Source organism: Sardina pilchardus, chromosome 9, assembly GCF_963854185.1.
Source record: "Sardina pilchardus chromosome 9, fSarPil1.1, whole genome shotgun sequence".
In the NCBI taxonomy this organism is placed as follows: Eukaryota; Metazoa; Chordata; class Actinopteri; order Clupeiformes; family Clupeidae; genus Sardina; species Sardina pilchardus.
In genome coordinates this window covers 31,242,479-31,268,811 of record NC_085002.1, presented here as the reverse complement: position 1 = coordinate 31,268,811, position 26,333 = coordinate 31,242,479, and the positions used below count along the sequence as shown (strand labels likewise).

Genomic DNA, 26,333 nt, shown 5'->3' with positions numbered 1-26,333 from the left:
GGTTTTAGAAATGGCAAGTGCGAGAGATCATCCATTGCGTGGTCAAACTGATGCACCTGACCCTGCTCGGGTGGAAGCATGTTCTTCCGCAACTGTAGACTATGCGTGCAACTTTACCAAACAGTAGAAGTAAACTAATTTTCCTTGGCCCGCTCTCGTGCGCGCTCAATGGACACCCGCCCTCGACATGCACATTAATCCAAATAGAACATTCACAATCGCGAACGCAATGACGCACAGAAGACGATTAGCTAAATTACTGTCAAAAACGGTTAGCATCAGACATTTGATAAAATCTCTTGCATTCAAGTTGACTGACCATCTCAATACCAATGTTTTCAACTCCAAGGCTTAAAAGGGCCTGTCCCAAGGAGAAAAAGTATTAGCTTACCTTGAAGCTAAAACAGAAACTGAACAGTCCAACCAGTAGGCTAGAGTATGATGAGCTTAGCCTGCTACTTTGTTTACAATATTTTGAGGCTTCAGCCAGACAGCTGAATTTAAGAGGTGGAGTTATAATGAATATTATTATACGGCTCTTCACAATGCAAGTAGAACGCCCCATTGACTTGAATGGGATTTCCCAACGTTCTACCGGTCATTATTTCTTGATAGAGGACCTCTGAAAAAAATAATGACCGCTGTCAATGGCAACAGTCACGTTCTATCTGTGTGGCGAACTATTTCTTCTCGTTTTGGCAAGTAGCCGTATAATAAGCGGGATAATGTATAGAACGCCGGTCATTATCGGAAAATAATTCCCTTCAGGACGAAGCAAAACCCCTCCGCTGCGCGTCGGGGTTCAGTTCATCCTGTCGGGAATTATTTTCCGATAATGACCGGCGTTCTATACATTATCCCTTACGTAGGCTATAATCTGCATAAAGTTTGCTGTTATGAATATCAGACATGTCAGTATATAGAATGAATAAATAATTACATAATGTGTGTGTGTTTCAAATAAAGACAAGCTTTACATCTTGTTAAAAAATCATTCACACTATATGAAAGGAGAGCGATAAAAAGGCGATGCAATGAAAAATATGGGTGGACGACCTACAGTACATTTTGTGCTGGTGCACCATCCCTGCCAAATAATTGAAAAGATTGTTGAAATCATCAATGTCTTCCCTCTTGCTTTATCAAAATCTCAACTGAAGCTTAAAGTTTCCTCAGACAATAATGTGCTTTATGTGAAGTCAAATTCAGTTTGTGCATTATTACATGATAACTATTCTCTAAATACTCTAGCCTAATTGTGGATGATTAAGCTATGTGCTGAAATATGTTTCTGGAGTGTTAAAGAGTAAAAGAAAAAATAACAACAAGAACCGCACCGAACCGAAAACCGTGACCTTAAATCGTGATACGAACCGAACCATAGATTTTGTGAACCGTGCCACCCCTAGCCCCCAGTATTTTAAGGAAGAACCTGTATTTATTCATGATACATTATTTATTCACATTTTGTTTAGGCATTAAGATCAATTTAAAAGAAGATTTTTTAATTCCTCTTTTTAATCAACTTTACGCACTGCATGTTGGTGAAAATCCTGACATTTCTGTGTATTTCTGTTTTCTGCATCAAGACACTTACAAGGCAATCAAGACTACAATGGGATCAGGTTATATTTAGAGATATTGATGTATTGTTATTGTTTTACCTGTGTAAGGACATCCAGTTGGGCCACTATGTGCTCCAGAGTGTTAGCAAGGGCAGCAGGTATCCCTTTTTCCTGTGCAGCTGAAGGATGTTGTTCCTGCTGCTGTTCCATGGGCAGCGGCTGGGTACATGGATCTCTAGAGGTTCTGGTAAGTCCACTCTGGCTTCTTTTCCGACTCCTCTCACAAGAAGAGCCCCTGCTACTGGACTGCTCAGTGACTTCACGTGACTATGAAATAGAATGAGAGATGATCCATATTAGGTACAACCGCAATATACTGCACCTCAAGGGGAAGCATGACTGAGCACTTCAGGTGCGGCTCACATCATTAGGATACATGTCCAGTGCTCAGAATTTGTAGCCTGTCATCACATCTGGACACTATCAGTTCATTTTTGCCATTTAAGCCAAGGGGCATAACCACCAGTGAAATTAAATTTAAGCTGGCACTTGGTGCATTAAACCTTTTCAGTTTCAATGGGTGTGTCCAGATTTACATTTTGCACACAGCTCTACATCCATCTCTACATCCTTACAATATCTCACAAACTCTTTGCTCAACAAGTGGGAAACCATATACAGCATAGCTCACCACATACGAGGATATAGAGCACTCCTCTGTACAATAAGCCAGAGTAATCCTGTTTAGGTAACTTTCTACACGGTCTTGCTATATATTTACCTATCAGTCTGGAGACAACCAAAGAGAAAGCTTGCACACTACACATGTAATCATTTTGGGAAAGTAAAAATAACACACTGTTGCTCTTAATGTTTCATAAAATTATTTTATGGGGTAACATCCTGTCTACACCTTTTAATGTCAGCAACGGGGTAAGGCAGGGGGGGATTTTATCTCCAGCCTTATTTAATGCCTATATGGACGACCTGTCAAGACAGCTGGGGGCATGCCAAACAGGTTGTATGGTTGGTGATATGATGATTAATCACTTCTTATATGCTGATGACCTTACCATTCTATCCCCAAGTAGTAGTGGGTTCCAGGAGCTCCTAAATATCTGTTCAGACTATGGGGTGGCTTTTGATATTAAATATAATGCTAAAAAGAGTGTGATAATGGTCTGTAGAACAAAGGATGACCTGAAAATTAAGTTCCCTCCCTTTTATCTATCTGGAGAAGAGCTGGGGGTAGCTAATGCCACAAAATACCTGGGGCACATCCTAACTGATACTCTAGAGGATGATGCTGACATGAGCAGACAGAGGAGAGTGCTATATGTCCAAGCCAATATGCTGGTTAGAAAATTCCATCATTGCACTACTGATGTCAAAGTCAACCTGTTTAGAACTTACTGCTCCCCTCTTTATACAGCTCCTCTCTGGATCAGATACAAGAAGGAGAGTCTACTGAAACTGAAGGTAGCTTACAATGATTGTCTTAGGATCCTCCTAAAGAAACCAAGGAGTACTAGAGCAAGTGGGTTATTCTGCAAATTTGGTCTAACTACTTTTATGGCACTGTTAAGAAACCTTACCTTCAAGTTCATGAGCAGGCTTGATTGTGCAAAAAATGAGCTCATCACTCAATTGGTTGATCCAAGTCGTAGCTCTGTAAGATATATGTCTACTATCTGGGAACACTGGCATGAATGCCTTCACTAGCTTCCTTTTATTGTATGTGTATTTTTTTTATTATTTTTTTTATTTTATTATTGTGTTGATGAGTGTATTGTAATGTGTCCAATGTGGGCCCTGAGCCTGTAATAAAGTTTATATATATATATATATATTTTATTCATCAAACTTACCAATGCATCTTCCTCTAAATAACCTTTAGGATGCGGCACTTATTTGAATTATTTTGGTTCTTTGTTATTGTGGTGCAGCTTATTCAAGGATATTTCCTTGTTCTACATGTATTGTCACAGCTACTGTGGCGTGTTATTGCATATAGAGTCACATTTGTGTGAAACATCCTGAAAAAGATGGTAAAAGCTTCCTTAGTCATTGCGAGAAACAAAATGGAAACAGCACAGTTAACAAAACTATTCACTTAATAGTTTAATGGATTTAATGTTCAGTTTCCTTTCACACAAAGTGTCAGCTACATTTCCACCTTTAGTACCGTAAGTGATCTACATAAAACCTGTCCTTTGACATTTACATCCAAAGAACCTTAAGCACTCATTTGTTTCCAGTGGAGCCCGGTGTTTGAACCTTCCGCTGTTGTTAATGCAATTATTGTCTACACACACCTGGTTGGTCGTTGCACCTTGTGAATCAGCATGTTACGATGTTAAAGCAACACTAAAACACTTTTCCTCTGTCGCACGCACGCTATTTGTTTATCCAGCAAATAACGGTGTCCACAGACAAGGTAGAGTAAGTGTGATCATCTCAATACCAATGTTTTCCAACTCCTAGACTCAAGGAGAAAAAGTATTAGCCTACCTTTCAACTTAAAAACACGTGGGGAAACTGAGCAGTCCAACCAGTAGACTAGCCAACTATTGTATGCTACTTTGCTCACATTTTTTCAACGGGACAGCTGAATTAAAGAGGTGGAGTTGAAATGTGAATAGTAGGCTATAATCTGCATAAATTGTGCTGTGATGAATACCGGTATCAGAAATTTCAGTATATCGAATATATAAAGAATTATGTGTTCTTTGCGTTTCAAATAAAGACGAGCTTTTTCACACCTTATTGTTGTTAAAAAAAAATCATTCACATTAAAAAGGTGACCTTTTGCCGTTAAAGGCGGCGCAATGAAAGATGTGGGTTCACATACATTTTGTACTGGTGCACCTTAAAAAAAAAATCTAAACGCAATAAAGATATAACCCAGGCAGTGACATGTTACACACAAGGACATGCCTACAATGAGAGGGAGTTTTGTTTAAGATAGAAATGTTTAAATGTAGTATATTTCCCCTCCTGGTCCTTATTTTAAATAGGTCATATAATGTTTCAATAATGATAAATATCGACTGATATGAAACACTTATATCGTGATACAGATTTCCGCCATATCGCCCAGCCCTAATCCTCACCATCACCTCACTTCCACCAAAAAGGTGTGAGGTTGATCAGTTCTGAACAAACTCTGGATTGAGTGTCTATTGGTCCAATTGGTCCAATACCAATGATGCAAGGTGAGAGTCCAACAAGGTGCATTTTTACACTGCCTGGTAAATGGCTTAGCCTTGCCAGTTCAAATATTTACTTTCTGTGAGGTATACCCTTATATAAACCACCAGCAGCCCACACAGCTCACTCGTTAGGCCTATATATAACCAAGCAGCGCAGCCTGTAAAATGCTCCTGCGCAGAATACAGTTAATATTCCTTCTGATTATCATTTAAAAGAGATGAATTAAAAGATATACAATGTAAAAGGCATACAGTGTAAAGTATCTGAAGTATCCTACATCCTCCACCCACATCATATATTCTGTGCGTAATATTAATTTGAAATGAGAAAAAAATTGATAGCATCTCAATCTGGTGCCGCTGTTGGATTTAGTTAGGTATGGGTGGAAGATCCGATGCGAGTGCAAGAGATGGAGAGACTCAAATAGAACACAAAAACGTGTGAGTCTGGGGAGGCTTGTGCTGAGCCAACAAGCTTCAACAAGGCTGGATTAACTCTTGTTGAGTGGAGAACTTATTTGCAGCGCAGCAGTAAAACAGCTGCTCAAACATTCACCCACATACACCATGGAGCACACTAGTCTCCCTCCCTCTCTCTCTCTCTCTCTCTCTCTCTCAAACACACACACACACACACTTTTAACACCCTCCTGATGAATCACCTGGACTGGAAAAACCAACAGTGGAAAATTTCCTGGGGCCCCAGTGAAACACTGAATTGCATTGGCCTGACAGAGACATCAATAGCCCCTTCCTACATACACACCCATTCATCAAGCTGAGCTGCACACACTGAGGCACCACAGGAAGTGGGATGGCACACATAGAGCAGATTGGTGAGGTGGGGATGGGGGATGAAGAAGAGAGTGAGTGCAAATGGGATGTCTAAAAAACGCAAAAGGCTTTGCACAAGGCATTCTTCATTCGCATGTTTCAAATAGTACCACAAAGGTATTTGCACATTATCAGAATGTCAGTGTCATATCCAGAGTAACCAAAAGTTTTTTTTTGTATGAGGCAGAGGTAACCAGATCATTTCTGTGTGTGTAGTGTATGCAGTCAGCATGTTCCTTGTGGTCTCCAGCACCATAGGAGTAGAACCGGCAGAGGTTTACTAAAAATCTACAATGATCACATTCAAGACATTTGATCCCTTTTCTAACAAAGAAAAAGGGCCACCTGATAAAAGTAAACCTGCTCTGAAAAGGAGCGGCAAATCAAATATCTAAAAAAGGCTATTTGTTCCGCTTGTTTTATAGATGATGTGTATCAAATTTTGGATTGAACAGTCTTGGAGGAATAGTTTAGCTTCACTAGAGCCTAGAACCTAAGATATGGTCCAAAACGGAAATGTGCTTATTGTAGCGCCTGTGGAGAGGCCATCATACATTTGTGAGGTTACTGCCAGGATTTCTACTTGCATCACTTTTGAAGTGGCAGACGACCAACATAATAGAATAGAATCTATTGAAGTGAATGGGGTAACGTCCCTGGTAAGAGTGGAGTTACACTTGCTGCAGACAACGCGTACGTGTTCGTATCATGGCTGCCTCGCGTATTTTGCGGTCATTTGGTGCATCGGTCGTGCACGTCGTCGCAAGCGAACATGACGTGTCCGCGGGATGCAATACTGACAAGAAAGTAGGGGGCGATCATTGCCAAAAAAGTGACCGCAAGATGCATTATCGACATCAACGACGGGGGCAATCATGAGAGTAAACAATGGCACATGGCCGACTTCCACAGCTGAATTACTATAGTCTCCCCCTAGTGAAGACCTCCAGTTGGGTGCGTAATGCTGCAGCGAGTCTGTACACAGGACACAGCAGGTCGCACACGGGCGCATACGCTTACGCTTGGTCTAGCGGCAAGTATAATCCCAGCCTAAGTGGAACAACAGAGCAGCCATTGCCTAGCTCTAAGCGCCCCCTTTCTGTTATTCATAGCGATACAATATAATGGAAAATAACTATCTGGACATATGATTATATATGGATTATATATAACTATCTGGACATTTGATGTCTACCTGACAAAATGCAAATAGGCGTGCACATATTTGAGAATCAATTTAGGCTACATTCTAAACAGCACATCAGAACAGGAAATCAAACCAAGCAGTGGAATAAATCCTAACAATTTGTGCTAAGCCATGTTTTAAAGGGACACTTTACCGATTAGCATTAAGCTTTGTATCTTTAGAAAACCAGTCTGGTTTTTGAATGGTCGGGCATCATTCCCTAAGTGCAGGGGTCAAAATTAACTTTTTGGCTTACCAGCCAATGTGGCTGGTAATTGGAAAGTTACCGGCCAAGCAGATTTTTTACCAGCCAAAATTAAAAAACAAATTTTAAAGCTATTGTTAAGTACTAATGATATAGTACCTTTAACTATTCTTGTTTTCATGTCATTATACACTATATTTGGAAAATATTTAACAAAGACCATTTTTTTCCCTTTCCAGTCATTATTACACTAACCATTTTTATACCTGCAGTATTTTTTAATACTTTAAATTTCATTTACATGTATCTCATTCATACTTGTTCAATCATAAGGATGAAAGAACTGAACATATGACAAACATATGAAGTCTGGCCTTTTTATTCGAACACCCTTTCACGTGACTCTCAGCAGGATATAGTTTTCCGCCTCACTTATGGATACAATGTTTAATTCTGGCTCTATCACTCAGCCTATCACTGACACAGAAGTCAGTTTTATTTACTTTCATTTTGCGTCATATATCACGCCAGTCAAGGCATCAATAATTTAATAGGCTACAGAACGGAAAATGGCAGGGGTGGACAGGATTAGCTGACAAATCTGTGATGCTCGCTTGTAGTTCTTGAAGCTACAAGCTCAACTAACTCTGCAGTTTCCGAGCGGCCAGATCAGACCACTGTCTAGCATTCACTGCCACTGGACAGAGCAGCCACTCTTTTAAAGCATGCGGCTGCCTGCGAGCTAGCAGCCGCTGCCGCGGGAGAGAGACGGTGAGCCAAGGAGGGGCTAGCGGCAATCACACACACACACACACCATACAGCAGAGTTTTGTCGTTAATATAATATAACCATATAACTAAGTAGGCTAGGCTATTTCGTTGATGACTAGTGGCCGTTTTACACACGCCAAAGTGGCGGATTACTTGTCATAATTCACTCACCGAAATCTACACGCCATTGGCGCTTGGCGGGTACTAATTTTGAGCCCTGCCTAAGTGTGCCCTGAGACGGGAGAAATATGAATTTCAATGGAGGATGTAAAAATTTCAATTTCAATGATGTAAAAATCGTAATTTTACGTAATTTTAAGCAGGAAGTCCTATATCTTTGACAAGGAGGTGAGACGACAAAATTTGTGCTTTCCTCATTTTTCCAAGGCGGGGCTAGGGGTGGGACCCACTCACACTACATCCCTATTACAGATCAGTGGGCGGGACTTCACTTGCAGAAACTGAAATATATAGCCGCCATCTTTGTTGGAAGCTAGGCTAACAGGCTAGGCTCGTGGTCTGTGGAGAAAGCTGATAAGTAACTGCGATGGCGGAAAGTGATATGGCAAATGGGGATTCTGAAGATCAGGGCCCGTATTCACAAAGATTTTTATCTTAGCACTAAGAGTACTCCTAAATTGCGCTAAAAGATATTAGCTAGGAGTTTTCTCTTAAAAGTTATTCACAAAGCCTTTCAGACCTACTTTTAGTAAGGAGAAACGACAACTAATAGTGAGTCTTCGTTGCTATGGTGGACGTCATTACTCATGCACGAGCTTGATTAAAGTGACCACCTTGATTGGCTGATGTTTATAACACGGGAATGATGGCAAACCTCCCCTACGATGACGAATTGAGTGACAGGTGTTAGGTCTTAGCTGGTTAGAATGCGTGCGCTATGTCGGGCTGTGAAGGATGGAAAGATGATGACTAAATAGGATGATTTATTGATGATGAATTAAGAGGCATAACCTAAATGAATAAAGAGTAAAGCAAATAGCCTAGGCTAAATGAAACACTACGGACTGGAGCAGTATCTTTGCAACATGTTTTAAATTAATCTGTATGAAAACACGTAGGCCTAGCCTACATTTGCAAAGAGGAGAAACGATTTAATTTAATTAGGCACAATGAGACGTTACATTTAGTTCACATGCAATGGTGGTTTTGGTTGTCAGTGGCATTATTGCATTTGCATCCTTAGTTGCAAATGCACATTTATTTCCTTGCATGACAGCTCCTGCCTGCACTGCACGTTCATTTCAAAACATCGCGACGAATGCCACTAAAAGCGGGTTGTGAATAGGTCTTAGTGAGTTAGAAGTCCTCTCGAGTTCTTTTACGCTGTCCTAGACTTAGGAGCTACTTTTAGGTTTAAAATGCTTTGTGAATAACTTTTAGTGAAAGAAATTAGGAGTCCTAAAGTTAGGAGTGACACGCCCATTATTTTTAGGAGATTCTCCTAAATTCGCCAGTTAGGAGCTACTTTTAGCCCTAAAACTCTGTGAATACGGGCCCTGGTGTGTAAATCCGGCGCTCGTGATTACCCACGTCGTGCACTACTTGTAGGATCTTGCAATCCTCAGTGTCCTGAAATGGCACCACTAGGGATGTAACGATGCATCGTGACACGAATAAAAATCGGTACAAATGTGTGACGATTCGCACCGGTTGATAGAAAAAATCGATCGCGAATGCGAGTCACGTGACTTACGTCACTACGTAGGTACGGGGCACAGAACGAGGGAAGACATGGGCGACGGTAGGCAACAACTTTGAACTAGAGTGTGTGTGTCAGGGTTCGTATGGGTGCTTGAAATCCTTGAAAATGCTTGGATTTTAATGGTGTTTTCAAGGTTTGAAAAAGACATCATTTATGAAGTTGTTTTGTTTTTGCCACGCGTTCGCGTCCAGTTTGACGTGTCTAGATTTTCCGATAATGACATCAATCTTGTGATGCTGATATTGACTTTTAATTTCTGCGCGTGTAAACTAGTCTAAGCTACTGTGCTTGAACAAAGTTAGCTGTGACAGACTAGCCTACTGGTTTTCATCGTTTTAACCACAAAGCATGTCAACCTTAGGTCTACTCAATTGTTTAGTTAACACCTTGTCATTTCGCGTTTGTCCCGCCGTTCACCTCCGTGCGCCCCATGTCATTTAGAACATATTTCGGGATAGCCATCTCACTATGAGAAAACGTATGACGATAGTGCTAAAAGATTAACACGTTGGCTTGCTTGGTAAACATCAGTCTTGCACATAATATTGAGCTGATTTTTTTTAGTGGAAATGGCTTACTGTAGCATTGTGCTGATAGATGGAAAAAGTCACCTATTTAAAGGCACAGTCTGAATTTTAATCCTAGCTCTCCATTTAGTGTGTGCACTTGAACAACTATAATGATGTAGCATATAACAGTAGGGCCTGCCATTTATTTTAAGGAGAGGTGTAGGACATAATACTTTGGAAGGAGAGGGAGTAGTGCAATTTGATTTTCTTTGGAGCAACCTCTTCCAACAGCATCAATATCAAAAAAAAAATCGTGAGAAAATCGTATCGTGAACAAAAAATTGTGAACCATATCGAGTCGTGAGTTGAGTGTATCGTTACATCCCTAGGCACCACACAAGGGTAAGTAGACAACATTCTTTTCAGCGCTTGCTTGTCGAAAAAGTCAATGGCATTGATGGCATAGGGTATGCCAAAAGTGCGATCCAAACTGACAACGTATTCCATCCTCAGGCCTGTCCGCCCCTTCATCTTGAGGCATACGTCCTGCAGTCGGTCGATGAAATCTTCACCGGCACGCGTCATCGATGCCTTTGCGACGTAATGCTGGAGGCCATAGGATGTAGATACAACCCTTCAAGGCTTGAATGCGGTACGTCGGCATACAATTGCAGGAACCTCACCGGATATCTGCCTATAACGTCCAACAGAGGCCTGTGCAGGTCAATGGGCCGCTTCAACCTGGTCTGCATGTTTACTGTCTCGTACATGCCCAAGACACTGAAGTAGTTAGAAGACAGCCCCACCAAGTTATCCATTCCTAGCCTGGACCAAAACAGACTAAGTTGGGGATCTTTGGCTTCCATCTGACAGGCCACGTGGATGGTAACAGACTATCTTCGACCTGTCCAGAGCGTCTAAGTAGACTGTATACTCCCTCTTCTGGCCAAAAAGAGTGATGGTTGGCATCAGTACAACGTAATCATCGGTCCTGTTGGCATGCTCAATGGCTCGCTGCAACAAAGCAAGCACAAGTTCAAGGTCCCTTTCTAAGACATTAAACTTTTCTGGCTTGCTAAGACATTGCTTTGTCATTGTTGGTGTACGTAAATCAGCATCTGGCAAAGCAGCCAGCTGCTCCTTAAAATGTGTCACGACCTCCCCACTGGCCGTTTTGGCAATATGGCCGTAGTGCTCCTTGTGGTCGAGAAGGCCACTGGGGTTCCTCTTGCTCTTTGGCAGGGCTGTGATATTCACAAAGTACCCCCCATCAAGATAGCCGACTACCATGCCTACTCAGTGGTTCAAGACAGACTTACCTTTCTCGCTGTACTTGGCGAAACCAAAGTGTTTTTTAAGAAAGGCATAGTGAGGCTTGATATGCTTGGATATCTCTTCAGGGAGGTAGAGGTAGTGAAGACCTCGTCTAATACCTGTGATGGAGGTCTCGATCACAATGCCATCAACATCGTAGTGAAAATTCAGGAAGTTACGTGGGTCCTGATCCTGAATGTGTGTTGCATGCAGGGGAATCCACACTCCATCAGAGCTAAGAAACTTCTCAATGCCGTCTTCAGTCGAAAGACCAGCACTGAGATTTTCCGTGTTGACCACTGCAGTGGGAATCGGCTCCATGTTAAAAAAAAAGCACCAAAAATGTCGTCCCTTACCAAGACAGCACCAAAAGTTTCAAAAACGCACCAAAAATGTGGTCCCTAACCAAGAAATCACCAAAAGTTTAAAAAAAAGCACCAAAAATGTGGTCCCTAACCAAGAACTTCCGAGACAGTATGCTCACTGTGGGTCTGTGTGGCTCTGAATGGCAGAATAAGCAGGCATTTTATAGCCTCTGTTTCTCAGAAAATATTTAATGAAACCCTTTTTTATTTCATGTTCTCATATTTTATATCTCTTGATAGGAAAGTCATAGAGACCTGAAACCAAGTCCTACCCCCACTAAATCGACCATGGCCTTTCCAATGGTACCACTCTCGACATTGTACAATGTTTAGAAATATGCGTACGACCCATAAATGCATAACTCCCGAACCGTACATTGTACAAACTCGTGGCTGGTACCATTGGGAAGCCAGTGGCTGAATTAGGTGCTGTGTCCACCAAACGCGTTTTTTGCGCCGACGGCGACAATTTTCAATGTAAAGTCTATGTAGCTCAGTGTTCACAGCGCTGAGCGCCCTCGGCGGAAAAAAACTCTCGGCGCCGACTGTTTTTTGTCGCAGCGCTCAGAGCGCTCAAAATTTAATTCTGTTCAACTTTTAGAACAGCGCCGGGCTCGTCAATGGCACTTCTCGTTATAAACCGTCTCTGGTTTTGGTAACTTAGCAACAATAAACACTTATTGAAGCGCCGAGAGGAGGTGGTTGAGGGCGCTCTGGCTGTTAAAAACGCGTTTGGTGGACACAGCACCTTATGGGGGACCTTGATTTCAAGTCTCTACGACCTTTGGTTCTCGAGATATAAACGAAAAACGATAAAACTTCAAGATAGCTTTGAGAAAAGCTAAGTATACTTCGTTGTTTTAATATATCTCTTGAACGGAAGGTCGTAGACTCAATCTGATGCGATCCGCCCGCATAATTCGACCACGAGGAACAAGTGTGAAGTGAAAGTTTGTTTCTACGACCTTCCATTCTCGAGATATAGCCATCTTAATGTTTATTTATTTTTTTAAACCAACTTCCGGTAATCACAGGAAGTCGCCGATGGACTCAAAAGAAGCGTCTCGACGAGAGAACAACTGGTAGGAGTTTCAAGACTCTACGGAAGGTGGTACACTCAATCTGATGTGCTCCATCAGACATAATTCGACCACGAGGAACACGCCAGAGGTGGAATTTTGTTTCTACGACCTTCCGTTCTCAAGATACAGGCCATTTAAGGTTTATTTCCGTTTTTTGACCAACTTCCGGTCATTGCAGGAAGTCGAGGGTGGTCTCTAATGAAAGGTCTCGACGAGATCTATAACATCTTGTGTTATTCAGATTCTAAGTCTTCTCCAAGTGGGAGAAAGTTTGCTTTTTGCCCTATACTCTAACCCGTAATACAGCAAGGAGCATGAGGCCTCCAGCCAGACCTGCTTGTCGATTAGGAGCCCATAATATTCATGTTTTGTGCGAACAAGTAGACTGGGACGCTTTATTTAGCCCAAGCATGTTCAAGTGGCATGTACACAACAATCCATTTTATGTTTTTATGTTGACAAGAGTTCATGTCAACGTGCTAGCTAGCTAGTTGTAGGTGTTTTCAATTGGTTATAAAGGCCTATGAGCAATACTAATGTTTGTTAAATGTTGGGTATTCTAGTCTATGCCGTCAACTTGTGGACATCTGACATGGACATAGAATGATGGTTCGCAAACTAGCGATTTTTCAAACATTCATTATGAAAAACAGGACCATCAATATATGGTCACGAGATTGAGTGCAACATAAAACAATGAACTTTTTAATTTTAGAATCCTTATCAATGGCAAAACAATCTAAATCTAAAATGGAAATGGTTAAAATACTCCAATTTAGCATGTTATATGAACTCATCTATGTCAGGCACTGAAAAAACAGTCAATGTTGGTGTGGCATGTGGCGGAGATTGTTCAAAGCATTGCTCTGATTTAAGAAACATTCACTGCATAGACTTACACCATCCTCAATATATCCTGTTAGAAGTAGTGGAAGAAAATATAAGGGGAAGGTATATGAGAATGGGAAAGAAGAGTACAAAAAAGTACATTATCCTTGTTTTCTGAGAGAAGTGTGATGAGGCTGAACAGATGTCTGCTAATGGCTCACAGGAGCCCACGTGCTCCACTGAGGCATTCGTTTCTCCTCTCCATGCCTCCTGTGCCCTCCTCAGCTCCCCTTACATGACCGACCACATCACACCACCTCACCTCACCTCACCATAGCAAGACAGCACAACACCACACCTGGGGAGCTGGGAATTTGTACAAGATCTAGTACATCAAAAGAAACCAGAAAATATTTATCTTCGAACAACCAGAAATTATTCATCATCGAACTACATTTAACCCCTCTACACATACATTTTGTCAAACAGCTCAGACAAAGAAACATTTCAAAAGAGAAGCTTTGCATGGTAGCCATTTCCAGAGAACAGATTTGTTGGCTGGTTAGTTTCAGAGTCTTCCTCATTTTGATAAGAGTGGAGGGGTAGATTCGGAAGCTGATTGCTGGAGTAAAACCCCTCCCCCACTCCGACTGCGGTGGTGCACCAAGCCTGGGAAGAGCTTCCTGTGCTACTCGCCTGCCCGGGCACGTGAGTGTGTGAGGGAGAGAGGGAGAGAGAGAGCGAGAGAGAACTAGAGAGAAACAGATGTGGTGCAGGGGAGATTAAGGGGCAGATGCGATCAGAGGATGGGGGATGATCTACCCGTCAGCTCTTGGCACTACACCATCACTACAAACCCATCACTCATGCCTCTCTTTTCCTCTCTCACACTCTGCCCTCAGCTGACTACCTCCATTCAGTCTCTCAGCATCGCGTGAGCTGCCACCCTGCCCCTCTCTGAGTGGCACGAACGAGTCCAGCTTAGAGAGGCGTGGTTCAAGGCAAAACCAACCCTCAGTGCTTGATCCTGTTTTTATCTTGTGAGTGTGCAGAGCACTTGGGGATGGTAGTGTGTAGAACTGCCTCAGATTAAATCACCACATAATCTTGTGAAATCAGATGTTGTAGTATTACTTTCAAAGGTGAAAATCCTAATACTGACCTCTTGGCTTCATATTCATGATCTTTACATTTAACACGTTGGAATAAATTGGACCCTATCTCTAGCAATGTGGCAAAGTAATAACAAGCGACTAGGATGAATAATCAGATTGAGGCAAATCCAGCTGTGGGCAAAATGAACTCAGATCTCAGAGATAAATAATAAAAGACTGAGGTGTTAATGTGCAGTGTTAGGGAGTAAGATTTGCATGGAACGCTGTCAAGTAATATTTGTATTTCTTTATGGTGATGCCAGTTCTACATAATTAGATTTTGTGAGAATGCAATCAGATAAACATATAATTTCCTGGCAACACATAGGCAAAGAAGAAAGATGCGACCCTCAACACTCATAGAAAAGGGTTGGACTACAAAAACATTTCTTTTACATGATATATTTTTCACCTTAAAGGAACACTTCACCGGTTTTTCATATTAAACTATGTTATTCCCTTAACTAAGATGAGTCAATGGCGGCGCATAGACATGCAGCGGCTTCTCATGCTCCCGTAACTAAGCCTTATTTTCTACAACTTCGCGGCCGTTCTTGGCACTAGACCTTCGATAAATCTGCGTGTGAAGTACAGCTCAGTCAAAATCATGGATATTAGGAAGAGTTTGACCACCACAATATCTCAGAATTTAAAATCAATACTTGGAAGACTGCAGCTTCTGAGAACCGCAGAGTGGCGTAGCAGAGTACGCAGAGCAGCGGTCAAGAGGAAACGATGTGCCCGACAACAAAAGAGAGGAAAGCGGGCGGGTGCGCGGGCCCAGTTAAAAGCAAACAGGCCACCGATTCCTACTCTGTTCCTGGCAAATGTCCGTTCTCTGGACAACAAGATGGACCTGTTACGTCTGAGACTGAGTGTTTCCACGGAGATGAAGCACTGCGCTGTTCTTTGTCTCACGGAAACCTGGCTAAACAACAACATGCCGGACTCAGCTTTCCAGATCGACGGCCTCCAGCTGTTCAGAGCGGACCGTGACCACAGGTCGGGGAAAACACGGGGAGGAGGACTGTGTGTTTACGTGAATGGAGGTTGGTGTACAAACTGTGTGCTGGTGAAAAGCTACTGTTCCGAGGCAATAGAACTGATGACGGTAAAATGCCGACCGCATTATCTGCCACGAGAGTTCACAGCAGTGTTCGTCACCATTGTTTACATCCCGCCGGGAGCTAACGCAAATGCTAACGTAGCGCTACAGGAGCTTCACGACACCATTAGCTCGCTGCAGACAAAGCACCCAGAGGCGTTTTACGTGGTTGCGGGGGATTTTAATCACGTAAAACTGACGGACACTCTGCCTAGTTTTTACCAGCATGTCACCATTCCTACTCGAGGAGATAACACGCTGGACTGTGTGTACACTAACATCCATGGTGCATACAGAGCTTTTCCTCGCCCACAACTCGGCCTCTCTGACCACGTCTCCCTCCTGCTGGCACCAACGTATCGCCCTCTGCTGAGAAGGACCAGGCCAACAAAGAAGACTGTCACTGTGTGGCCCACTGACGCAGCCTCTGTGCTCCAGGACTGTTTCCAATGCACAGACTGGCAGGTCTTCAGAGAAGCAGCTACAAATGAGGGAGAGGTGGATTTAGAAGAATACACCTCCTCTGTCCTCGGATACATCTCCAAGTGTACTGATGTCACCACCACCAAGACAATAACCTGCTACCCCAACCAGAAACCCTGGCTGAATGCTGAGGTGAGAGGACTGCTGAAAGCCAGGGATGCTTCATTCAGAGCAGGTGAGACATCCGCACTGAGTGTGGCAAGGAAAGAACTGGCGGCAGGCATAGCAAGAGCTAAGGCCACATACGCTCAGAAAATCCAGGGGCACTTCTCCACCAATGACCCCCGGAGCATGTGGAAGGGCATTAAGTGCATCACAGACTATAACACCAGAAAGGCACAATGCCCAGATGACCCTTCCCTGCCGGATACACTCAACAGGTTCTACGCCCGCTTCGAGGATCCTGACACCCCCGGCCCCATCAGACTCACTCCACCACCTGGTGACACGCCCCTCAGTGTGTCCGCAGCTGACGTGGGTAAGACCCTTAAAGGAATTAACCCTCGAAAAGCTGCTGGCCCTGATAATATCCCTGGGCGAGTACTGAGGGACTGTGCACACCAGCTGTCTGAGGTGCTGGCAGACATTTTTAATATGTCACTGTCACTGGCATCTGTCCCCTCCTGCCTAAAGACTGCCACTATTGTCCCTGTCCCAAAGTGTTCCACAGTGACAGGCCTCAATGACTACAGACCCATTGCTCTTACCCCAGTAGTCATGAAGTGCTTCGAGAGGCTGGTTATGGCCCAAATCAAAGACTCTATCGATGTCACTGTGGACGCCCACCAGTACGCTTACAGGAAAAACCGCTCCACTGATGACGCCATCTCATCAGTGGTCCACACAGCCCTCACCCACCTAGAGAGCAGGAACTCCTACGTCCGCCTGCTTTTCCTGGATTTCTCCTCTGCCTTCAACACCATCATCCCACAGACCCTGGTACAGAAACTCTCCACCCTTGGACTGAGCCCCACATTGGGGAACTGGGTGCTGGACTTCCTGACTGACAGACCTCAGACTGTCAAGATCCACAACACCATCTCCTCTTCCATCACCCTCAGCACAGGCGCGCCCCAAGGCTGTGTGCTGAGCCCCCTCCTATACACTCTGCTGACATATGACTGCTCGGCAAGACACCCCAGCTGCCATATAGTAAAGTTTGCGGATGACACAGCAGTAGTAGGACGCATCACTGACAATGATGAGTCTGAGTATAGAGAAGAGGTGGAACATCTGGTGCAGTGGTGCGGAGAGAACAATCTCTGCATCAATGCCAAGAAAACAAAGGAGATGGTGGTGGACTTCAGGAGGAACCAGCGCCCCCCTCCTCCCCTGTACATCGGAGGAGTAGCTGTGGAAATAGTCCCCTGCTTCAGATATCTGGGTGTGCACATCACTGAGGACCTCACATGGAGCACCAACACTTCCCAGCTTGTCAAGAAGGCCCACCAGCGTCTCTACTTCCTCAGGAAGTTGCGGCGGGCTGGACTTGGGAGCTCAGTCCTGAAGAGCTTCTACCATGGCGCAGTGGAGAGTGTCATCTGCACCTGCATCACTGTGTGGCACGGTAGCTGCACTGCTGCTGAGAGGAAAGCTCTGCAGAGAGTGGTGAAGGCTGCCCAGAGGACTGTGGGAAGCAGTTTCCCAACTACCACAGACCTCTACACAACACGTTGCAGGAGCAGAGCCCACAGCATCATGAAGGACTCCACACACCCCGCATATGGTCTCTTTCAACCCCTCCCCTCAGGCAGGAGGCTGAGGAGCATCCAGAGCAGGACCACCAGGCTCAGAAACAGCTTCTTCCCTGAAGCTGTCAGACTGTTAAATTCCAGCCATGCTCTGCAGTAAACCCGCCCCTGCACATGTCACTAGTGAAATTACAGTTCCACTTCCATATGAACTGGCTCTACTTGCACATGCACTTTGTATCTACTTTTTTTATTTTATCTATTTATTGATTGATATTGCACATGCCACTTTGGCACTTAATGTTTTTACTATTATTCTATGGCTTCATACTGGGTCCCTGAGTACTAATTTCGAACCACAAAACATGTAAATGTGAACTGGTACGACAATAAAATTCCTTGAATCCTTGAATCCTTGACATACATACCTCTCACGTTTCAATGCGTGCCCTCACTGGCTCATGTACATGATGCATCATCTAAGAATTTTCAGTTAAATGTCTGGATCTATTATTACAATTTAGACTTTCACTGTTCCAGTGTTTCCTTTGCAACCCTCTTCAGGTCATTGGTCAATTGGTCATCCTAATTCTGTGTTTATGGCAATTCAGCCCAGACCCGGGTCACACCCAGAAGAGATGCTTAATAATGGTCAAGACTGACTGCACTGTTTGCCGTCAATAAGATGAATTAACCCGGCCCAGTCGACCCGGGTTTCCAAGCCAAGTGGCAACTGGGTAAAGCCATACAAATCAAGCATCAACTCAGACTGAACAGTGGTTTGAAAGGAGAATGATCAGGAATCAATAGGCAGGCAGGTAAAAAAAGGCTGAATCTTTGAGGACATCAGGTGCCCCTGGTTTAGACAGTTACCACCTTTTGAGGTTGGTAGTGTGGTAGTCTACTATTTGGAGGGGTACTATATTTAGCTTTGATCCTTAAGGAAATGGCACTTAGCATCGCTGCATCAGACAGCTCCCTGCCAAGCTGAGAGGAGAAACAGCATGATGATCGCAGGGGGCACATAGCTCTGCTAAAGGGCAGGCACAAACACAAATGCATACGGTTGCACACTTGCACTCTAACACACTCCCTCACTCACTCACACACACGCACAAACACACAAACCTCTCATCAGAAAGACCACAAAAGAACAATACCAGAGAAAAACCCAAACAAATGTTGTTCAGACTCCCACCTGTGTCACCCTCAACTGTGATATGAGTGACAGCCAGATAAATGGCAGGCTGATTTGTGTTCTAGTCATAATGACTGATGGAGAAAGGGCATAAAACACCCAAATACTGAAGTGTCAAATGTATATGCATGGCTACATTGTCTGGTTAAGTGTTTTCCTTCTCATTATTGTTTAATATAAGGAAAAATATTGCAAAAAAGAACATAAGATATTAGATCAAATTACATCCATGCATGAATGCAACAGGCATTATGTAGATTTGGATGATGTCAGTCAATCCGCACATCACTACCACTAGCATCAATGGACACTGGCTCATATTGAATCTGCTTGTGAATCACAGTTCTGTATAAATGGTGTCCTTTATCTGTTCCATATGGTCAGTGAGTTCTGCATCACAAAATACTGTAAACAAAGAAAATAAACTCCTATATATTGTATTTTGTGCATGGCATATCACACACAAAGGCAGAACTGGAACACCTCTTTAAAAAGGGCAGTTGGCGGAGGTGGACTGTGTAGGCAGCAAAGAAAGGCATAAAGTAAACGAGGGAGGAGGTAGAGGTAGAGGAGGAGGAGAAAAATGAAGAGAAAGAGCCCAGCTTTGAGTCAAACCTCAATGGCAGCAAACAGAACATGATAGACGCAAACAAAGGAAAGTTCTCCGCGTTTCTGCAGTGTGCAACAATCTGGTGCAACCAGGCCAGGACAGAAGTGAATAGAATAGAATAGAATATATACTTTTTTGATCCCGTGAGGGAAATTCAGTTCTCTGCATTTAACCCAATTTAACCGAATTAGTGAACACACAGCACACAGTGAACACACAGTGAGGTGAATCACACAACCCAGAGCAGTGAGCTGCCTGCCCAACCAGCGGCGCTCGGGGAGCAGTGAGGGGTTAGGTGCCTTGCTCAAGGGCACTTCAGCCGTGGTGGACTCCGGTTACATGCCCGAAGCCCTAACCAGTACACCACGGCTGAATCTGGTGCAATGGTGTCAGGAAAACAACTTGTCACTAAATGTGGCAAAGACAAAAGAGCTGGTGGTGGAGTTTAGGAAGAGGAAGAGAGCTGAATTGGCTCCCTTGATGATCCAGGGGAATGCTGTGGAAATGGTGAGCAGTTTCCCTCACCTGGGACCTACTGTACACACTACACGCATCTGAGGAAGTTTGGTGGGCCCAAAAGTTCTCTCTGCCTTCTACTGGGCCACATTTGAAAGTGTCCTCACAGGGGCCATCACCTCCTGGTATGGCAACTGCACTGCAAACAGCCACAGAGCAATACAAAGTAGTACAGTAGTTAACTTACAGGGACAGTTACATTCATATCAGTTTGCCTATATAGACAGCCGTGGCACTGATGATGCAATTCTTACTATAACACTCAATCCTACAACACCTTGAAAATCCCAAGGCCTACGCCAGATTATTGTTTGTTGACTTTAGCTCTGCATTTAACACCGTGCAGCCACACATCCTTCTCAGTAAAATCAGAAAATCTGCGTCTGTGATCTTAGACCTAATTGCAGACCTGTATCAGGAGAGGTTCAAGAAGGCGGTTTGTCAAGGACCACAGCCACCCTAACTGCAACCTTCTCCAGCTGCTTCCATCTGGCAAGCGCTACTGCAGTCTGAGAGCAAAGACCAGCAGACTTAGAGACTCTTTTTTTCACCAAGCTATTAGCTGCTAGGCTTCTTAACAGTAGATAGACCCTTATTTATTAAGAACATTTAATGCACTATACTTTTATTACTATGTTTTTAAATGGATTGTTGCTGCTGCTGGACTCTCTCTCTCTCTGTGTGTGTGTGTGTGTGTGTGTGTGTGTGTGTGTGTTTTAACATATGGACATACTGTATGCACTTTAGGCTGCTGCTGGTCAGAAGAGGGGAGACCTAAGATTTTTGCTATTGCATTGTATGTGAATATGATATGAGATGCAACTTCAATAAACTGAACTGAACTGAACACATGAAGACAAACGTTCTGGCAAGTTGATGAAGTGGTGTGATACGATGTGTAGTGGGAAGAAGTAGATCTACAAATGAGTCACTTTAAGAGCTCAAAATGAGTAGCCTAAATTGTGCCAGAAAATGAACATAACGCAGAAATGGCAACACTGGTATAAGTCAGAATAATGGACTCCATCGTGCATTACTCCTCAAACGTGCATTAACTTCTGATATCCGAACACTATGCCAGTTATCCATTATCCCTTATTTGTCATATCCTGAACAACTCTCATCCTGTCCAGCCAACCTAATTTCAATGAATAGACTGCATTAGGCTGAAGTCTGTTTTCAACAGACCAAAAAAGTCTATTATGCTCACTTAGAAACAAACCTACTAACTATGAAGCATCCTTAAGGATAGTGATTACACTTGACAAATTAAGTAAAGTCTATTAAAGTCCATTAAAGTCCATTACAGACTTGGTGGCGGTAATTCTGTGAGTGCTGAAGAGACTGTGACATTTGCAGAACACACCGTGACTAAGAGAGCACCTCCTCTGCAATCTCCAAAAAGCCTGTTTTATGTAACTGTGCTGGTACTGCAGCATTAGAGAGAGAAAGGGGAAATATATGCCCTCAATAACAGTGGTGAAAACCCTCTGAGGGCTCCTCAGTTTGAGTGGGTAGCATGACCTGGGGCAAATCTGCACTGAGCTATCTATTAAAAACAAAATACCTGTCAGACGCCTGGCTTCAATCATCATGACAAAATATACAGAATTGATTCAGTCTTGCAAGTAGCTCCGTGCTTCCATGATATACTGACCGACTGCACTAAACAGGCAGACAAAGTACATAGTTACTTTGCACATATTCATATAATAGCAGCAACACACTGCCCAGACCACAAAAAGAAGAACCAAAACCTCACAGCCACTAAATAAATCTATTTATTTGTTCTTCAATGGCAAAGGAGCCTGACTGCTTTCTTTCCATAGAAAAACATCCTGATTACTTATTTATTGTCACCATATTAAAAGGGACGCTTCACCGATTAGCATTAAGCTTTGTATCTTTAGAAAACGAGTCATGTTTTTGAATGGCCGTGCATCATTCCCCCAGTTTGCCATGAGACGGGAGACATACGGTTTTCAATATTGGACTTCCTGCTTTCAATGATGCAAAAATCATCATTTTACATCATTGAAAGCAGGAAGTCCTATATCTTTGTCGAGTAGGTGAAACTACAAACGCTTTCCTCCTTTTTCCAAGAGGGGGCGCTAGCGGTGCGACTTCACTTGCAGAAACTAAAATATATAGTCGCCATCTTTGTTGGAAGCTATAGGCTCCCGGTCTGTGGAGAAAGCTGATAAGTAACTACGATTTAATATTAAATACTAATTCATTGAATGCTGATATTGAAACTAATATGGCAAATGAGGATTCTGAAGATCTGGTATGTGAATTTGATGCATGAGATTACCTGTACGAGCTGTAATACAGCACAGAACATCAAGGCAGCAAGCCTGGACCTCGATTAGGATCACTGGCTGACTGACTGATTAGGAGGCTTTGCCCGGGCTGGCTCAAACTAGAGTGGACTAGCTCTCACAAGGTCAGTTATCCTTATGTTATTCACAAGTTATTGCACAAATAGTATTAGCGATACTAATACTTGTGAAAGGTTGGGTAATGTAGCATATGCTGTCAATTTGCGGGACATTTGACATGGAAATATTCAAAATTAACTTTTTGTTTTTTTCGCGATTTTTTCACCAATTCCTTTTGAAGACCAGCAACATTGATATATGGCCACAAGATTGAGTGCAACTTAAAACAATGATCGTTTTAATTTTAATTATTAATTAATCGTATTAATCGTTATTAATGCCAAAATGTTACATTAATGAGTCCTTCTGTGTACTTGTCTACTTCCTGGTGGGTGTTTGGTAAGGCAGTGAAAGGCAGGGAATTCTGGGAGTTGTTGGCTTTTATCCAGATGACCCAAAAGTACATTTTCAACTTTTTTCTCCCATCTCAGGGGAAAATGAGGGAATGATGCACGACCATTCAAAAATATGACTGGGTTTCTAGCAATAAAAAGCTTAATGCAAATGGGTGAAATGCTCCTTTAAATATAATGGTTCTCCTCAATCTGGTGATTTTCCTTCAGGAAAAGGCTGTATCTGGATTAATTTGCACAGCTCACTACTTTTTAGGTTTTTCTTCTACCATGGACCACATTTTCATGAATCCATTGCGGAAAAGAAATATCCTGCTTTCCGTGTTTATGTACAACACTCTCCACATTTATTGCCATGGCACCTCAAGCAAAGATGAGTAAAGAGGCATTTTATCTTAGTTTTACAATGAAAATTATTCAGATTTTTTTCCAGAATAAAAAAAAATCCTTGAAAATGCGAATTTTTAACATTGTTTGGGTGATTGCTTTTAAAGCAACACCATCACACTTTTTGTACCTTAAAATAATGTTTCCAAAATCATTTCAGTGGTTCATTAACTCGTAACAGGGTGAACAGCACTTCTGCATTCACTTCGCGGCCGTCATATCGGCTATCCACACTATGTACAGTAAGTTCACAAGATCGGGTAGCGAATATGTAGTTAGGTCGAATGAGACATTAGAAACTACAAAAATAACTTGCTTCAATGTCGCAATACATCATACTTTCATAAAATCATGGAAAATACTAGCCTTATCTGTGGAAATCATCATTTGCTGGATAAACAAATAGCGTGCGTGTGACAGAGGAAAAGTGCTTTAGTGTTGCTTAGTGATCGACCGATATATCAGCTGGCCAATATTCAGCCAATATGCAGCTGCTGCATTCGCCGATAGTTTTTTTCCCAGCATTAACGGACAGGCGTTCACAGGCAGTTCTGTGTTGCTGGGGATGCTGCAGTTCGCGTGCAGACCATGCACTCCTCCTACCCACCTAGCACAGTGCTGGAAGCCTGCTCTTCAAGTTTTAAACATTCAAACCATCTTTTCACTGTTTGACTTAGCTGAAATATTGCCATGCGCTTTGAAAGTGGAAACACGTTGCTCTATAATGTGCTTGCAACTATAGCTAAGCGAATTTGTGAGTCCAAATGGAAAGCGTGAATGCTGAACGCCTCGCCTATGAAACTGCTTGCCATTGTAGAATGTTGAAGAACATTCTTATGCCATTGCATGGAAATAATATGAATGACTGTTAGTCATGACTGTTAGTCATGTGTTAACTGAAATGTGGTGAATATCAATACATTAATTTGTTGCTGTGTGTGGTTCAGGCCAGCATTTTAAATGGTGTCTGCATAGGTCAGACAGGAGTTCAGATTCCTCCTTGAGTATGAAAGGTCCTACTGAAAGACCTCTGAGGTAGGCTTAGAGCAGGTCTCCAACGCGGTCATCCATACATTTGCTAGATGTCTGCATGATTACTGAGCAGCACAGTTTATTTCTCTGGTTTCTTGATTTGAGGCTGAAAGTCAGTCTACTAAATCGTTAGCATAGATAAATTGATGTTATTAGAAGCAGCTGCCATTAAAGCATTCCTTCTCAGTACTGAATAAAAAATCAGTTTGAATGGCCAAAAAAGAACAAATCATGGGGGGTATACCACTCATTATCTTGGTGTTAGGATAGCCTACTGCACATGCCATTGACAGTGTAGTGAGTGGAAACTTCAGCAACATTTGTTATCATCATTGTGTCATTTACATGATGCAAATTGAGGGAGCAAAAGTAGTATCAGGTCCAAATCTCGGCTCAAGAAAATCAGCAGCCTGTATCGGTCTTTGGCTAAGGCTACAAACCGTATCGCCACTACAAAATCCATATTGGTCGATCCTTACTTAACTCTGTCAATGTTGTGCTCATTTGTGCTATCCGGGTAGATAGCCATGCTACTGTCACCCCACTGCTTTGTTAACAATGTTTCGATGTTAGCAAACTAGCACACATTTTTAAAAAAAATACTTGTCAGTGTTCGCTGACTGCATAGGTACCCAAAACTAAACTCAATATCAAAAAAGCCCACTGTTTACATTTTTCCTACTGGTCAGGGATCAAATCGGTAACCCTACGGTAACAAGTTTTAAGCCCTAACCAGTAGGCCATGGCTGCATGGCAGCATTTAAAATAAAAAATCTTGGCCTCTGCCAAGACAGTAAAAGTGAGTCATGATTAAATAATCTAGCAGGTTAGAGAGATATTCCGCCATTTTTGGAAATAAGCTAATTTTCCACCTCCCCTCGAGCAAAACAATTGATATTTACCCTTTTCCCGTTCATCCAGCTATTCTGTGAGTCTGGTGATACAACTTTTAGCTTCAGCCTAGTATAGATCATTGAATCGGATTAGACCATTAGCATCTCGCCTGCTAGCATCATGCTTAAAAGTGACTAAGATTTCCGTTCATTTTCCCTTTTAAAACGCGTCTCTTCTCAAGTTAGAAAGTGCAATAAGACCAACTGAAAATTAAACCTGGCGTTTTTCTAGGCTGATTTGAACTACACTCTCATCTGGCGTAATAATCAAGGGAAGTTGCAAACGTACCATGGGCGCAGTGATATCATGCACTATTACTGCTTGTTGCCTATGGGGACTATTTTCAGATATCACTGCGCCCATGTCTGGACGGAGAGATTGCTCATGGAAATGGGCCTGGTCTGCCTGAGATCTGCGTCTGCCGTAACCACCGAGCTGCGGCTGACCTGTGAGCTGCCATGCAAGGTGCCTGGAGTCTGGATTGAGTGCTAACTGATGGCAACGCCAAGACTGAAACAACAAACTGTCACTGTCTATAACCACCAAGCTGCTGATCAGCAAGATCGCCCATCACGACTGTTCTGTTCTTCTAGTGCTCTCCAGAATTCCTGTGAATTCTCCGGGTTGGTCAGTTAGAAAGAACAATAGACAGTCTGACGATAATCTGTTTCCATTGTGACATACAGTACATTCAACATATAAAGCTGAAAGATTATTTTTATACCTCTTATTATTTTTTACTCATCTTTATCAGGGGTGCTAATAAAAGTGGATGGCACTGTATAATGTTTTTCCACATTTAGCAGCTTGGTTTCCAAAACTGGATGTTTGCACAATGGAGGCAGGGATGGTTGGGTTGAGGTGTCCCCTGAGGT

At 42.9% G+C, this 26,333-nt stretch overlaps 1 protein-coding gene across 2 annotated transcripts in view; it reads right to left on the bottom strand.

The window, feature by feature from the left end:
* The window catches only part of poc1a (POC1 centriolar protein A), a 61,617-nt gene that overhangs the window by 14,448 nt on the left and 20,836 nt on the right, over nucleotides 1-26,333 (bottom strand). For both annotated transcript variants that reach the window (XM_062544727.1, XM_062544726.1), the window contains exon 10: nucleotides 1,665-1,892. In XM_062544727.1, coding sequence (XP_062400711.1) covers nucleotides 1,665-1,892 — 228 coding nt within the window. The remainder of the gene's footprint in view (nucleotides 1-1,664; nucleotides 1,893-26,333) is intronic.